This window comes from Neolamprologus brichardi, chromosome 7, assembly GCF_056152115.1.
Source record: "Neolamprologus brichardi isolate AB-2024 chromosome 7, ASM5615211v1, whole genome shotgun sequence".
Taxonomy (NCBI): domain Eukaryota; kingdom Metazoa; phylum Chordata; class Actinopteri; order Cichliformes; family Cichlidae; genus Neolamprologus; species Neolamprologus brichardi.
Window position 1 is genome coordinate 3,569,948 of NC_142110.1, and position 15,924 is coordinate 3,585,871.

The window sequence follows — 15,924 nt, forward strand, 5'->3', positions numbered from 1 at the left end:
CTCCTACTTGTTCTCAATGCATAATTGAAGTGCCTCTGGATTCTCAGGCTGATTGAAGAGTCTTGTTGGGATGGTAAAGATCTAACGGCGGAATTAGTCAGGGATGTCTAATAGTTTTTCTCCTGCCATTGTCGTGGCTTTCTTTCTGTTGGTGTCTTGTCCTCTAAGGGTAGAGAATGTTGTCAGGTGTGAAAGAGTGTGAATGTGTCAGTGCAGACAGCAGGGATAGCTTCGGACAGGCAGAGAAAGGCTTGTCTGTCTTTAATCCTTCCTGGCACGATTGATTTGGAGTCACTTTGCTGTGAATAGACCTTTCAGCTCTTCTCGGGAGAGATGGGGAGACATGGCGAGCCCTGCATCATTGATAGGTGCATCGCTGAGGGCCCCTAAACACCGTAGTCGAGGCCCAGACTGCAGAGTGGAAAGCTGAGGCATCCAACCAGAACTGGCCCAGCACTGCAATATTTTGGATGCTTGACTAAACATGTGATGGACAGCGGAAAGGCTTCCTCTACGGAAACATCAGCGCAGAATTGAAAAGACAAGTGTTTTCGTCACATTATAAGAGCACACAGGCAAAAGCTGAAAGTCAATTGAGATCAGCAGACGCTGTGCACTTGACCCCATAAAAGTTCAGTTACCTTCGAAATTAAGAGTACGTGTTCATAGAGAGCAGCACTCAGCCAGTCAGGCAGCACGGATTCTCTCACACTGCGTGATTTTGCCAGGATCCCCTCGGTGAATGAAACTTTAACTTAGGCAGACGTAGCTTTTTTAATCTTACATTCCACATCTGTCATCCCGCCTCAGAATTCATGCAGTGTTTATTCTGAGCCTGAAAGCACCCCCACCATTGCAGTTTCTGTGAATAATTTACTTGTTATACAACTCACATTGGCCGTGCAGCGTTCGCGGGGGAATGGCTAGGATGCCCCCAGAAAGCCTGGGGAGACAGAAGGTGGCGGGTTTTGCTGAAAAGTTGCATATGGCCTACAGCTTACCTCGTCTAGCACCATCGGGCGAAGAAATATAGTGAAACATGTGGGTCACATGATGTTTTTATTCATAAATGTATCTTTTGAAGCAGATTTGCTTGTGTTTTCTTCAATATTTATGCATCTAACATATTCAGGACTCTGCTGAATGTATTTTATTGTGTTGAGAAGTGTCTGAAACGTCCTTCTTTAGAAATAGTCTGCTTATTTGTGCTTTCGAGGTGAACATTTACAATACAGCTGTTACATGGCTTTATACTTGCATTCAATAGGCATTGTGAGAAGTCACAGTAGGATCCCTGCTATTGACAGTGTTTGTTCTCATTCAAGTCTTCAGCAGCTTCTTTTAGGTATGTCGAAACCAAGGTGAGTCAAAGAATAAACCAGGAGTGAAAATGTGAAAAATATCTACCACCCTTCATTCTCTTTTGTTTGGCCACCATGGAGGATGGATCGAATGGAGAATTTATTTATCAGGATGGAGTCTTAAAAAAATAACCTCGTCTGACAGGCGCACGCAAACACTCTCTGTGGAGGGCCTATCCTTAAAACGATTCCTTTTCCTTCACAGCACGCTTCAAATAGGACCTTTTCCACTCACTGGGTAGAAAATACAGATCTTTACTGTCTTTACTTTAAGGCTTTGTCACTTTTATTTGATGTTTACAGTTGATTTATTATGTTTGTTCTGTGATTCTCTCTCGCAGCTGGCAGGGTGTTGTTCTTACGTGATAAAATGAATCAGTGGCTTGCAAGATCATCTGGTGAAAAATTGAAAAATCTTCTTTTAGCCGCGATGAATATCCTCTGTCTTCATTTCAGTGCAAAATCAATGCCGGTCGGAGCAGAAGACTTTGTGTGCCGGGGTGGGGGAGGTTTTTTTGTTTTTAATTTTCTGGTGAAAAGAAAGATGGAGTTGCAGTAAAAAGCGAGGGGGTGGAGGGGGTGTTAAGTGATGAAGTGGCTCCATCTTTAGCAGGCAGTCGGGCTGGCATTTTCACCAACCTTATGGTTTATTGTGCTCTAACGGTACAACTGCTTCCTAATTACAGGTGTAAGTATAGCAAAGCAAATATCTGTTTATTCAATTCAATTTTATTTATATAGCGCCAAATCACAACAAAAGTCGCCTCAAGGCGCTTCATAGATGCAGAGAAAAACCCAACAATCATATGACCCCCTATGAGCAGCACTTTGGCGACAGTGGGAAGGAAAAACTCCCTTTTAACAGGAAGAAACATCCAGCAGAACCAGGCTCAGGGAGGGGCGGGGCCATCTGCTGTGATTGGTTGGGGTGAGAGAAGGAAGACAGGATAAAGACATGCTGTGGAAGAGAGACAGAGATTAATAACAGATATGATTCAATGCAGAGAGGTCTGTTAATACATAGTGAGTGAGAAAGGTGACTGGAAAGGAAAAACTCAATGCATCATGGGAATCCCCCGGCAGCCTACGTCTATTGCAGCATAACTAAGGGAGGATTCAGGGTCACCTGGTCCAGCCCTAACTATATGCTTTAGCAAAAAGGAAAGTTTTAAGCCTAATCTTAAAAGTAGAGATAGTGTCTGTCTCCCGAATCCAAACTGGAAGCTGGTTCCACAGAAGAGGGGCCTGAAAACTGAAGGCTCTGCCTCCCATTCTACTTTTAAATACTCTAGGAACAACAAGTAGGCCTGCAGAGCGAGAGCGAAGTGCTCTAATAGGGTGATATGGTACTACAAGGTCATTAAGGTAAGATGGGGCCTGATTATTTAAGACCTTGTATGTGAGGAGCAGGATTTTGAATTCTGGATTTAACAGGAAGCCAAAACAGGAGAAATCTGCTCTCTCTTTCTAGTCCCTGTCAGGACTCTTGCTGCAGCATTTTGGATTAACTGAAGGCTTTTCAGGGAGTTTTTTTGGACATCCTGATAATAATGAATTGCAGTAGTAGTAGATAGTAGTTTATCACTTGTTTAGTCTCAGCTGCAGTGAATTTGGTAGCTTTGACAATCTTTCTCTCTCCAATTCACTTAACACACACTGAACAAAAACTCTTTCAACGGGTATCAAACTCTTGCGACGAGGGCAGTCAGAAAAGAAAGTAGTACTTTGACAAAAGCTGTCATTCTTTATGACAGGACGCGACCTCTCACAGGGATCGTTGTGTGAAAAGGTCCTCCAGTGTCCCTCGCACACACTTACACCCCATTCCCTCTTAGTGGGGTCCCGTGTCACGGCAGCAGCTGATAATTCTCCAAGCCAGCCGCTCAGATGAAGGGTCAGCCTTATTTTCTTCTTCTCCTCTCCCTCCCTCAAGGCTTGGTCTCTTTTTACCTTATACACAGCTCGCAATCTCTCTGGATTTAATACTCTATCCGTCTTCTGCACTTCCTGGTTGACCTCTGTCACATCAACTTCCTGTTTGGAAAGTTGCCTCACAGTTGCTTCTCACAGTATTGTTGCAATTATTTTCACCCTGAGCTTGTTATAAGGCCCCCAGCAGTAGAGTCCCATTCATCTAGCTAGGCAGTCGCATCACACGTGTGCCTGTATCCTCCAGCAGAAAGTTAATGGCGCCCTATGCTCTGTGCACCTCTCTACTGGGTTTTTTTGTCACTTCTTCCACAAATGACATTTAGACGCTGAACTCCAGACGTCTTTCCAACAAGGTGCTCTCACAATATTGTCCAACACGTAGGAAAAGGTCAAACGCCATATTCTCTCAGCTCACTCTTACACTACCATTGATTTTTAAAGAATGGCTCCATACCAAGCACAATTACATGCGCTCCTCCCTCCTGGTTTAAGTGCTGTTCGCTTTCTGAAGTCAATCCACTGTTTAGAGCAGCTGGCTTTGTATTCCAGGCTGCAACTATTTTATTTTTTCATTATCACAGCTGGAAGATATCTTCCCCTCAGCCTCAAATATGAAAGCAACCTTAAGGTTGATAAAAAGGGGGGAGCGTCTCTTGTGCAGCGCTTATACGGTGGGAGCAACACAAAGCAGAACATCATCCAGGCAAAACAGCTGATTTGTTTTGACAGTGTTTTCTATTATCTAAACAAGAACAACTTCGAAAAATTGTAGCAATAAAAAAGTCGGCTCCTCGCCGAAGATTGTTAAAAGTTACGTAGTGGACAGGCTGTTGTGTGTCACCATCAGCTGCTTAATGATGGGCTGCATAATTGCATGCATGGATTCAGGAGATATTGAAATTGCCCTGAGCATCTGTACTTGTTTTTTATATCTGCAGGTAGGGATGCAACGATACCAATTTTTTCAAACCGATACTTGGATCTGAGTACTTGTCGATACAGAGTACAAAAACCGATACTTCTACCACACACACACACACAGAGTGCAGAGTGTCCATATTGTAAACAAACAAACAAAATAACGAAAGTATTCGGCATTGACAAACGAACCTTCCATCTGCCCGTGGATCATCAGTCCACTGTGCCGTTAAACCAAGAACTGACATCGCACACACACTGCTTGTCTTTACCTTTTTAGAAAGTTTTGGCACCATTATCTCCCTGATGTGTGGGTGGCTGGGAATTTCATATCGCAGCTCGAGTATGCTGAGAAGAATCCTATATTTTCCACGACTGGCATTGGCTGGTCATCCAGAGCGATAAAATGAGTCAGAGCCTCTGTTATTTTAACTGCCCGTGGATTTTCTCTTGACATTTTTCATCGCTTTGCCAAAACCTGAGTTAAAGTTGGCTGTTCCGGTCCACACTGCTGACATTTTGTTTAGCCTAGCTACAGCAGCCTCCAGTTTCTCTTTTTTATCTGGAGCTGCCAGTCTCACTCGCCTAACCCTGTGCCTGTTTAGCGCGGGATGTCCCCCTAGTGGCCAATCTAAAAACTACAACAAAAATGACAAGATGCTCTGATTAATGAAATAAGTTAGTATCGGTTCATGGTATCGGTTAACTTTTACGAGTATGAGTACACACACATTTTACAGTATTGGCACCGATACCGATACCAATATCCGGTATCGGTACCAATATCGATACCGGTATCGGTATATGCTGAGATATGACCGATATCTCATCGGTGTGACCTGTGCATCCCTATCTGCAGGTATACGTCAGGTTCATATCTCAGACCTCACAAACAATATTGCTGGTTGTTTATGTTCAAGGACATTATAGGAGACTGTCAGAAAGTATCCACAGTGTGAGTGCAGCAATTTTGCCACATCACAGGCAAATTCAGGTTATTGGATTTTTTTTCACAGATAGGGGAATTAACTCCTCATTGATATAATACCAATGACTGCCTTTATAATAAGGCCTCTCTATGAATATTTAAAAGCTTCTCTAGTATTTTGGGATTCGTTGATCCTTCCCTGCAGATGGCATATCAAAACATGCCTGCCCCACAATTAAAAGAAGATAAGGAGCTCAGCAGAGGCACTCAATGTCAAGCTCAGAAGTACACGCGAAGGTCAGATAACACAGATCAGAGCTTTTACTAGAGGCACCTACACAAAGGTCTGACGACAGCATGTTGCTGTTGTCATTGTAGTCGTAGTAGAAACAGGACAGATTACACCGTGCTCTCAGTAGGCTCAGATCAGACAGATTGAGCGGGGGGTTGGGTGGTTCCACAGTCACTTAAGAGAGCGACACACTTGGACGAGCTCCCTTCACTGGGCATTAAACACAATTAAGAGAAGGCATTGTAACGCTCCCCACCTGGGCTCTTAAACCTCCTGGTGCTCCCCCTCACTAGCTGTAAATCCGCTCTATGTTTCTGCCCTCTTAAACTTACTATTCGTCCTCTGCTTCCTCGAATGCCTCCTCACTCTCTATAATCTGGCCTTCTGAACGGTACGCGTGCGATCCTGTATATTAGCCGCTCTGCATAAGGACACGACCTTTTCCAGCATTTTCAATTGACATTTTTATTCTTCAGTTTTTAATCAGGGAAGCATAAAGGGCCAGTTGCCTCTGAATTATTTAGATTATGAATGACCGAAAGTCTTTTGAGCACCGATGTACCTTTCCCTCACTCTATCAGAAGTGATCATACTGATGCTTGTTGGTCTGTTCACAGCAATCTTGTCAACCTTGACAGCAGAAAGACTTTGTTTATGCGAGCACTCACTTCAGGCTTTCACACAACTCACCCGCAGTCGATCAGTTGTGGAATTCGGCTTTCAAGTGTCTTTGAGGAATTTATGCACAATCCCGATTGTTTCACTTTGTCCTCACTTCTAATTGCTCGTAGTCATTTCCCAGGCTTTGTGAGACCAGGTGTATCATTCATTCAGCAGAATATGCTGATGTATGTAAACGTTCTGAGGAGTTTTTGTGGAGGTCACAGGTTGTAGTGCTGTCAGTGAGAGTAGGACGTGGCTCATTTGGTATCTGAGAACAGAATTCTTAGGCTCAGTTTACGTATTTACAGATCCTATAGGACTCATTAGACCTGAGCTATCTGTCCTCACTTCATGAGGTCTGCAGCTGCGATCTCAAAAGTTGCACATCATCACCTAACATCGCCCAGAGCGACTTTGAGTACACTGCAATCTACTAATTTCTTTCCAGTCACTTTGTTGATCAACACTTGTGTGCATTTGTCTAACTGGAGCTACACTTGTTTGCTAGGGAAGTGCCGATAGTGCAGCAAATTTCCAGGTTTGTTATTAGCTGACAGTTAAACTTTGTCAGCTGCTGCAGATTATCTCTCCATGTGGCTGATTAATTATTTAATAGTAAAACAAAAGGAAGCCGTTTGCAGCAGACACATATCTTAATTTCTTCTTGATCACGACTGCTTCTGTATACTGTGTATAAACGTGCTCCTCCACGTCTGTTTGTTTGCATGCACTGCAGGTTTGTTGCACATATTGCTGACAGGCATTAAAGGTTTCTGGTGCAGTGGTGCAAAGATGAGAAGAGAAGAGGGCAGCGGTGTTAATAGACAGGAGGAAAGGGTAACAGTGCAATCATTTACCCCGGTTTGTTTGCATATTTTAGCTCTCTTTGCTTTTCATATATATTACCATATATATGTTCTATTGATTTTTATGCTGTGAGGGCTCCATAAAAATGTGACTCTCTAAGCGGTGACCATGTACTGCTCTGATCTTTGATAGGAGGACTCGCACATCAGCAGGTGTGACAGTCTAACACTTTATTGCATCAATGGTCTGCAGGTCACACACATAGCAGGAGCCTGGCGGGGTGACAGGGTGAGATTAGGGAATTGCTCCCTCTAGGTGAAGCTCAACTCTACTGCAAGCAGATTTCATAAAGCTGAGAAGTTTTCATTACAGCAATTGGCAGCAATTACATGTCTGTTTGTTCTGGATTTAATGAAATCAGCTCGAACGTGCAAAACCAGCATGGCCCAACCCCAGTTTTTGCTCTAATCACTTGCAGAGCGTTATTGGCTTATTGTAGTTGTTATTGGTGTAAAGTCTCGTTTTTTGACCAGTGTTTGGAGATGTATGATTGTGTGGGCAGTTCCTCAGGCTGCTGGAGGGGAAATTGAGACTGTTGCACTGGGACTTTTGAGGTGGGGATGGCTTTTAATTTAAAGCTAACATTACTCTTTGAATTACTGTTATTGTTCGGCAGGTCTCGCATTAAACCAACGCGGCCAGCGGAGAGCTAAAGATGAATTTGAATGCTAATCATTTCTGCAGCTCGCCCTGAAAAGGTTGTGCCTGTCTGTTTGTTTTCTCACCTTGTCGTCTGTCTTATCTTTTTGCCTTGCAGTTATGTGGCTGCGGGCTGCTCGGTGTGGGCATCTGGCTCTCGGTGTCTCAGGGCAGCTTCGCCACCTTCTCACCCTCATTCCCTTCACTGTCAGCTGCCAATATGGTCATTGCCATCGGCGCCATCGTCATGGTAACAGGCTTTCTCGGTTGCCTGGGTGCCATCAAGGAGAACAAGTGCCTGCTTCTGAGCGTGAGTTAAATCCGGATACCTACAAAATATATTTTTTTAAAAAGTCGCACATGGATAACTGTCAACAGCACAAATGTGCACGTTGTAGTTCTTAATTTCTCTCACTCGTGCATTTTATGACTCATTTGTAGAGTTGACCGCTTGCTATCAGTTGTATTCAAAAGTTTTGGCACTCCTGGGGAAGCTGCATGTTTTATTGATAAATACAACCCTTGCAGCAATGAAATATTAAGATGAGCTTTTCATGAATGTATAAAATTGATAGCAAACAGTCATCGTGGCAGCGGGCCAAAGTTTGTGCAAACTACAAAGATAGTAGCAGCCCTAATTTCATAGCTTGGAAATGTTTTTAATGGGCCACTAAGAGTCAGTTATTTGTCAGAGATGAGAAACGAAGAAAAGCAATGCCATAACATTTTGAGAACTGCTCGTATTTTGTGTCTTTTCGCTGCAAGGCTTGTCTGCACTGTCACATGCAAACTGCAAGCAAGTGTCTATACTCAAAGGCACACCGGTCACAAGCCACCAGGAGCTTTTTTTGTATTTGTCCTATTACCAGACCCTCGGGAGAGCTAGGTGACTGGGGCTACTTCAGTAATTCAGTCTGCCCTCTATCGAACCTCAAGAGTGCACAAAATTAGAGCTGAGCAATAGGATTCCCCCTTTCTGCAAATTAATACCAACTAATGCATGTCATTGCCATGGCTCATGTCAGAGCCCAGTGAAAGGAATTTCAGGCGGGGGAATTAGTATTTGCATAGAGCGCACCAAAAGGCACTTGATGTTTTTGAAGCTCCAGAATTGAGAATGTTCTATTATTCATTACAAAGACTGTTCTGTCTTGACGTTGCACTGTTTGCCCAAAGTTGTACAAGTGTGTTATCTTAAGCACAAGTTAATTATGAGAGTTCACCCAACAGAATGAGGTTTGCAGGGATCCGCTGCAGAAAGGCGAGGAAAAAAAAAAACTTTCATGTATAGAAACTTTAAATGAGAAGTGGAGTTGGGGCTCTGAGTACTTAACATCACAAACAGCTCAATCCCTTGAAGCTCTTGCATCAGTCAAAAGCCCCACCAAATCCTCAGCGTTAGACATGGCTTCCTTCACCTGCCTAACAACTGTGAAGCAGGAGGAGAGAGCAGAGTGCAAAGACAGAGCGGAGGGGTGTGAAAGATGGCTGGAATTAGAGAAAAGAAATCGGAGTCAACGGAAAATATCAACGTTTTAATGTTTCTCACCGAGTCTCCTGCCACATCTGTGTGTGACAGCCTTTTATATTTGACCAGAATAATTCTGTTTAGGGCATCCGTGTCTGCTGCCGTTCCTGTTGTGTTTGTCTTTGTCTGTCTGTCCAGTCGAGCACATCCAAATGTTTGGGGAGGTGGTGACGGGGAAACATCAAGAGTAGGTTTAGATCTCCCAGCGCAAATAGATCTGAGTGTTTACCTTGACATATTTTCTTTGAAGTTGGTCTGCGTACAGCTCTCTTCGGATTCGAAATATTCAAAGACCGGACATCCTTTGCAGCGATATCGCAGTGCACCTTTTCTGCCAAAGAGTTTTATTGAGACATTTTTTAAAGAAACAAAAGAAGGCGAGATAACAGTGCGATTGCTGGCAAATGAGAGCATGCACCCACAGAGCTGAGTGTGCAAATCAACACAGAAGCACATGCTCTCACACATGGCCGATGAAGCACCACCAATTTGCTTTGCAGAAACAGTTCGTTTGATTGTAAATGCCAGGAAAAGTATGACAAGTTGACTGTAGGTGAACAACAATCATTGTGTGGGCTGCGAAGCCATATGCAGCAGCAAACCGTTGTAACTATATCACGTGAGCCGTGACATAAATAATAGCTCGTGCCCTGATGAGTTTGGAATTAATGGGTTTTTCAAAAATCTAGGTTTGCATGCCTCCTCCCATGCTGTGCAGAAGAGCTTGGTAAATACCTTGCTGTAATGGAGTCAAGTAGAGAGAGTAGTAGATGAGCTGCAAGGCTAGAAATTAATCTTAGGAAGTAATAAACCTTTTATACTCCCCTCAAACATTCACAAGCCCTCCAGCACCGAGATTCTCCTTTTTTCCTCCCACCATCACTCCCACCTCTTCCTTCATGTCTCTTTTTCTAATTTCCTTCCTTTTTTAAATTTGCTTTGTTTATGTTTACGGATTTTTTTCTTTTTTTGTTTTGAGAAATGTTGGTTTCTGTGTATGCTGCTTCCAAATGAAACCATCCATCCATCTTCATCCGCTTTATCCGAGGCCGGGTCGCGGGGGCAGCAGCCTAAGCAAAGAGGCCCAGACCTCCCTCTCCCCAGCCACCTCCTCCAGCTTATCCGGGGGAACACCAAGGCGTTCCCAGGCCAGCCGAGAGATATAATCTCTCCAGCGTGTCCTGGGTCTGCCCCGGGGCCTCCTCCCGGTGGGACATGCCTGGAACACCTCACCCAGGAGGCGCCCAGGAGGCATCCTTGTCAGATGCCTGAACCACCTCAGCTGGCTCCTTTCGATGTGGAGCAGCAGCGGCTCTACTCTGAGCCCCTCCCGGATGGCCGAACTTCTCACCCTATCTCTAAGGGAGAGGCCAGCCACCCTTCGGAGGAAGCTCATTTCCGCCGCTTGTATCCGCGATCTCGTTCTTTCGGTCACTACCCACAGCTCGTGGCCATAGGTGAGGGTAGGGACGTAGATCGACCGGTAAATTGAGAGCTTCGCTTTTACACTCAGCTCCCTCTTCACCACGACGGACCGGTGCAGCGTCCGCATCACTGCAGCTGCAGCCCCAATCCGTCTGTCGATCTCCGGCAGGAACTCGTCCAAATGAAACCATAAACTGAAACCTGGAACATTTTTTGGGGAAATTTACTCATTTGTTTTATTGTCAAGATCAAAAATGAGAAGATTAATACAGCTGGTAAATATAAAGCTGCTGCCAGAAACTGTCCAACCGAGCTGAACAGTGTAAATGAAGGGGTCAGTAGGTAATGCCAGCTAGCTTTATTTAGAGCTGGTTTTACAGTCATGCGAAGCGATTCGCTGGGTCATAGCTGAGCAATTAACCTTAAAATACTACAGCTTTATTTTTTATTTTGTTTTTCCTTAATGATGATTCATGTGTTAATTATTGGGTTTTAAGAGATGCCAGCTGGCAGATAAAGCCAGGCTCTAGTTTTTTGTGTCTTTTTGTTTCAGTCTGAGCTAAACTCATTGACTGCTGGCTCATCTCATTTAACCCTTACCTTATGTTTCACAAGATGTCAAACAATTGCTTTAACCCAAATTAAAAGATCATTAGATGATCCGTGAGTCACACAATACATTTGAGTTTGGAGGATAAATAAATGCTCTTTAAATCACAGATGCAAGTCTTACTGTGAAGTTTGTGAAATACTCAGATAAAACAGCACTTAACTGCAAAAGAAGCTTAGCTGTTCAGAGTTTTGTTCACAAATTCAATTTACAATATTGCCTGTGCTGCAGTTGTAACAGTGCTCTTCCTCTTTCTGACAGTTCTTCATTGTCCTGCTGATAATTCTCCTGGCGGAGGTGATTTTGCTCATCCTGTTCTTTGTGTACACAGATAAGGTAAGTTCTTATGTGTTGTGTCCGAATTTTGTCTTTTATTATTCCATCTGAAGACATTAACAGAAAGCTCTCTCACACACAGATGATCACAGACAAATGCAGAAAGCAATAAAAGGTGTTCGTGTGATAAGCATACCTAGATTCCAGTTGCTTCCGGGTATCAGAGTTTTCTGTTTTTATATTCGGTTGATTCTCTGTCAGAAGCTCGAGTGTCTTCACTCCACCATTAACATAGGAGTCAAAGGTTAGGCCACAAAATTCAACTCAATCCCCAACAGTTGGCTCCCCCTAATTAGCTCCAGGAATATTTCCCATGACCCCTTGAATGAGGTTAAATCAGGTGTGTATGGGGTAACAGCAGATGCCTACATGCAAAGCTCTGGATATTCCCGATGCTGACTTCGTCTTCATCTTTAATCTAATCCAACCACAAATGTTTCATCCCGAAGAAGACAAGTGTGCAGGACGAGCGATGAAGACTTCTCTGTTTTCAAGGACATGTCGTTGATAGATCCGTCTATTTATATATTTGCTCTCTTATGTCACACAACCCTCGGGACATCAGCTAATTCTGCCTCTTTGTTCTGAGGTTATTGCTCAAACCTCGTCTCTCAGGCAGATAAAGGAATTCATTTAGCAGCCAATCCATTCTCAGATTCAGATCGGGTCTCGCAGGCACACCCTGTCAGGAGTAAATATGTCTGTTGCCTTATCATCAAAATATTACCGGCTTAACCGCGATCCCTCCGGCGGAATTTAAATAGAAAGCCTCTTGACTTCACAGCAGTGCTTTTCCCATCACCTGTGAAGTCAGTAAAAGATAGCCCAGTAGTGCTGAGGATTTCCTAAATGAGAAATCAGTTGAGTCTGCATTAGCAAAGCTTGGGGCATTACCCGGGGAAAACTCATTCGCACAAGTTCCAGTGAATACCCACCATATTTTATGTTTGTCCCGTTCCTGCCAAATTACTGTGTTTATCCCGGCTTAAACCTAATGGAACGTGAAACCATGATAATGAGGATCGCAACCAAATATATCTTCTTTTATTGGTCTTCAAATGTCATTGGAAGGCAAAGCGTTTAAAGTAAATTGTGCGTTATTGGAAATGACGCTTTCAGACTGCTCTAATCAGGATGTCCTGCAAATTTAGGAAACTGCTTTAGATTTTAAAGCTTGTCTGTTTGGGCTAAAAGGACAATCACAGAAGACCTTCACATATTGCTTTTTGTTTTATGGTTGGGTTTTTTCTCCGTCTCCAGTGAGATCTTGCATGCCGTGCGAGGCTCCCCTCGTCTTCTGCTACAGGCTGCGATCAGAGGAATCACTAATTCACTTTTCTTATTTGATCCCCTAATCACAGGGTATTTATTAACAAGACTGGAAGACATACGGTACAGTAGTTGGCAGCTTTTAAACGTGTATCGACGGAGGCCTGCAAAACAGATATTTTAGTCTCTCAAATAGGTCATATTTAAGTCATGACTGACTCTTTGTGTCCTTCTGGGCGACAGTCTGTTGACAGGTGGGAGGGAAAGACAAACATATAGTATCTTGCGTTTGTGGCGACATGTTTTTTTCGTTTAGCGTCCATTTCCAATAGTTTAATCCTACTTTGGAGGTACCGCTCAGTCCTGTTAATAGATAATTTCTCTCACGTCTTCTTCACCCCAGCAGTCTTGCCTCCAGGTATGGCTTATGCGTGGGCACTCGCTCATTCCTTCCACAGCCCAGTGGTGTTAAGCTTTCTGATTAAATGCCATGTAGAGGGCGTAGTATAATAAAGGCTGGCCCTGCAGTTAGCAACCAGCTGACTGCAGCAGATGGCTGGGCGGCAAACCAGATTACAGCCATCCGTCTTTAACGCTCTGACCTCATTGTGCCTCCGTCGACCCAACACGCTGAGCTGAACACCAGTGAAGGTTTATTAGCTCAGAATAAGGAAGCAGAACTTTAAAAGAGAGACAGGAAGCACCGGAGCATGTACGTAGGGATGTCGGGAGGGCGAGGAAAAAATGAAGGAAGGGCGGAAGGTGTGGAGAGAGGTGGAAGGAAAAAAAGAAATGAGATATCAAAGGATGCTGGGAAGAATTAATGTTAGGGTGCTGAAGTACACAAAAAAAGGGGTAGAAAGAGGTCAGCCATGTCAGAGATGAAATTAGATGTCAGTGTAAAATTTTAGGAAAAGAATCAGGAAAAAGGAAAGCATGAGGAAGGAAGCAAAGTTTGGCTGTGGCACATCCTTGATGTCTTACTCAACGACAGCGGCAGTCACATCTAGCTGCGTGTTACGTTTGTGCAAAGACAGAATTATGTTCAATTCCTGGCTGTGCGTTATTTCCCAACCAATTAAAGCTGGAGTGGGGCTCTTCCCCTGACTCTGTCAAGTGCCCTGGCTCCGTCTACAAAGCACAGGGTTGCAGAGCAACTGAGGGAATTAAGTAACGTGTTTAATAATGTGCTGTTTGGAAACCTCTGGCACTGATTCTGTTTGGATTCACATCATTTATTACAATTTCAGGGCAGTAAATGTATTTGTCCTGAGCTTTGCAATTAGAGCAACAGTGAAACGTTGTTAGCTTCTTAGTTTCCCAGTAGTCCTGAAACTAAAACCAGTGTTTCCAGACAGTGTGTGACCCAACAGTGACTGCGTATGAGAGGAAAAAAGCACAGAACATGTTTGAAAGGGGTTCGGTCTATCCTTAACCCTTTAAAGCCGGTCGGAGAGGGCACGCTCCATTTTGCGTAACTACTTTTAAATCCTGGTAGCTCTGCAACCACGTGAGCTAGCGCAATAATTTTTTTTGCATATGAAACCGGAGGAGTTGTACTTACATCTTATGTCATCAGCTTGTCCTCGGTCACAGTTTCCTTCCACATATAGCTTTGCAAAAACTGCATAAAAAGCACTTGCAGCAACAAAAACATAATATTCCAGAAACACGCTTTGCCGATCCGATCAGCTGTTTGTAACACTTCCTACGTCCATCAGCGTGAACTATCGCATGTCCGCCATGACCTGCCCGAAACCGGAAGTGACGTCATTTTGCAGAAATGTAGTTTTTTACCATCAAGGCCTCATGAGCCTATACTGGTGTTTTTAAAAGTTATGTTTGACTTTATGACTTTCTGTGTCGTTTCTGGGATGCTTAGGACTCATATTGCACTGCTGGAAATAGTTTATTTTGATGCATATGCTGCTTTTTTGCAAATTTGCATTATAATATTTATTTTCGTTTTTCCTGCAGTATATAAAAATTGGTGTATTTCAAAAATAAAACTATGAAGACACTCAAAATAAATTTCCTGTGGTGGGAAACTATTTTGTGCAACTTTTTTGTATTTACAGTTTTGAGGGATAAGCCTCTTAAATTTCTCTAACTAGAAATATATGTTAAAAAAACAAAAACGATTTTCAATTTTTTTGTAGTTTATTGCACTTTTTTGCAATTTATGTAATTACTATGCACTTAATGCATACATATTATTAAAATTTAGGCTGTAATGGTTGTATTGATGTATAGCAACTTGAAATGCTCCCAAAAATGGCTCCACAGCATGTAAAAATATAATATAAGCTCTGGCGGACTTGGTTCTATGGTAGGTCTTAAAGGGTTAAAGAGCAGCAAAAGACTGAAGATGTGACGAGACAGTTTTATTTGCTTCACGAAACAGTAAAATAAGTGGCAATTTGATCTGGGTTGTTTAGCTTTGAATATGTTTCATTTAAATAGGATTTAATGGTAATTTCATGCTTGAAACTCTGCATTTAGAAACATTTGAGCCTGAAATCTGGTGTTTGTGATAATGTGAGCTTTGTGTACCATACCCTGACAGCAAACTACAATCAGAAGTTCAGTTTGGAAGAGGTTGACTTGGGTTCAGATGCTGTGTACTTCGGTGCATTTTACATCAAATATGAAATCTACTGTGATAGAATATCAGCTCAACTGTCTGTCACTTTTTTAAATATTAAAAAACAGCGTTTTCTGCACCGCCTGTCTCGTCACAAACCTGCGTGTGCAGGCAGATCTCTGGTTCTTTGCATTATAGATGAGATTTGAAGACAGGTGAGTATGTGTGGAGTCGCTTCATCATTTCTGCATCCAAAAGAAAAATACAATAATGCCAGGGAGTATTTCACTGTAAAGTATATTTTTAGTTATTATGCAGCTGTCGGGTAAACGATGATGTGAGCTACTCTGGTACTGAACGTTAATGCGACGTGAACATTTGCCAGTGTGGGAACTTGGGAGTTTGGGGCAGTTTGATTAGAAATTTCACAAGAAAAGCTTTTCAACACCCCAAACTAGGGATGCACCGATACCACTTTTTTGGAAACGAGTACGAGTACTTGCATTTCAGTACTCGCCGATACCGAGTACTTAATAAAAACTCGGTGCCTGTGATTAACCCCTTACATGCCG

General features: G+C 43.1%; 1 protein-coding gene across 2 annotated transcripts in view; it reads left to right on the forward strand.

Annotated features, from left to right (window-relative positions):
• tspan9a (tetraspanin 9a) overlaps positions 1 to 15,924 on the forward strand; it is a 215,527-nt gene that overhangs the window by 179,572 nt on the left and 20,031 nt on the right. For both annotated transcript variants that reach the window (XM_087842842.1, XM_006795765.3), the window contains 2 exons: positions 7,719 to 7,910; positions 11,425 to 11,499. In XM_087842842.1, the coding sequence (XP_087698968.1) occupies positions 7,719 to 7,910; positions 11,425 to 11,499 (267 nt within the window). The remainder of the gene's footprint in view (positions 1 to 7,718; positions 7,911 to 11,424; positions 11,500 to 15,924) is intronic.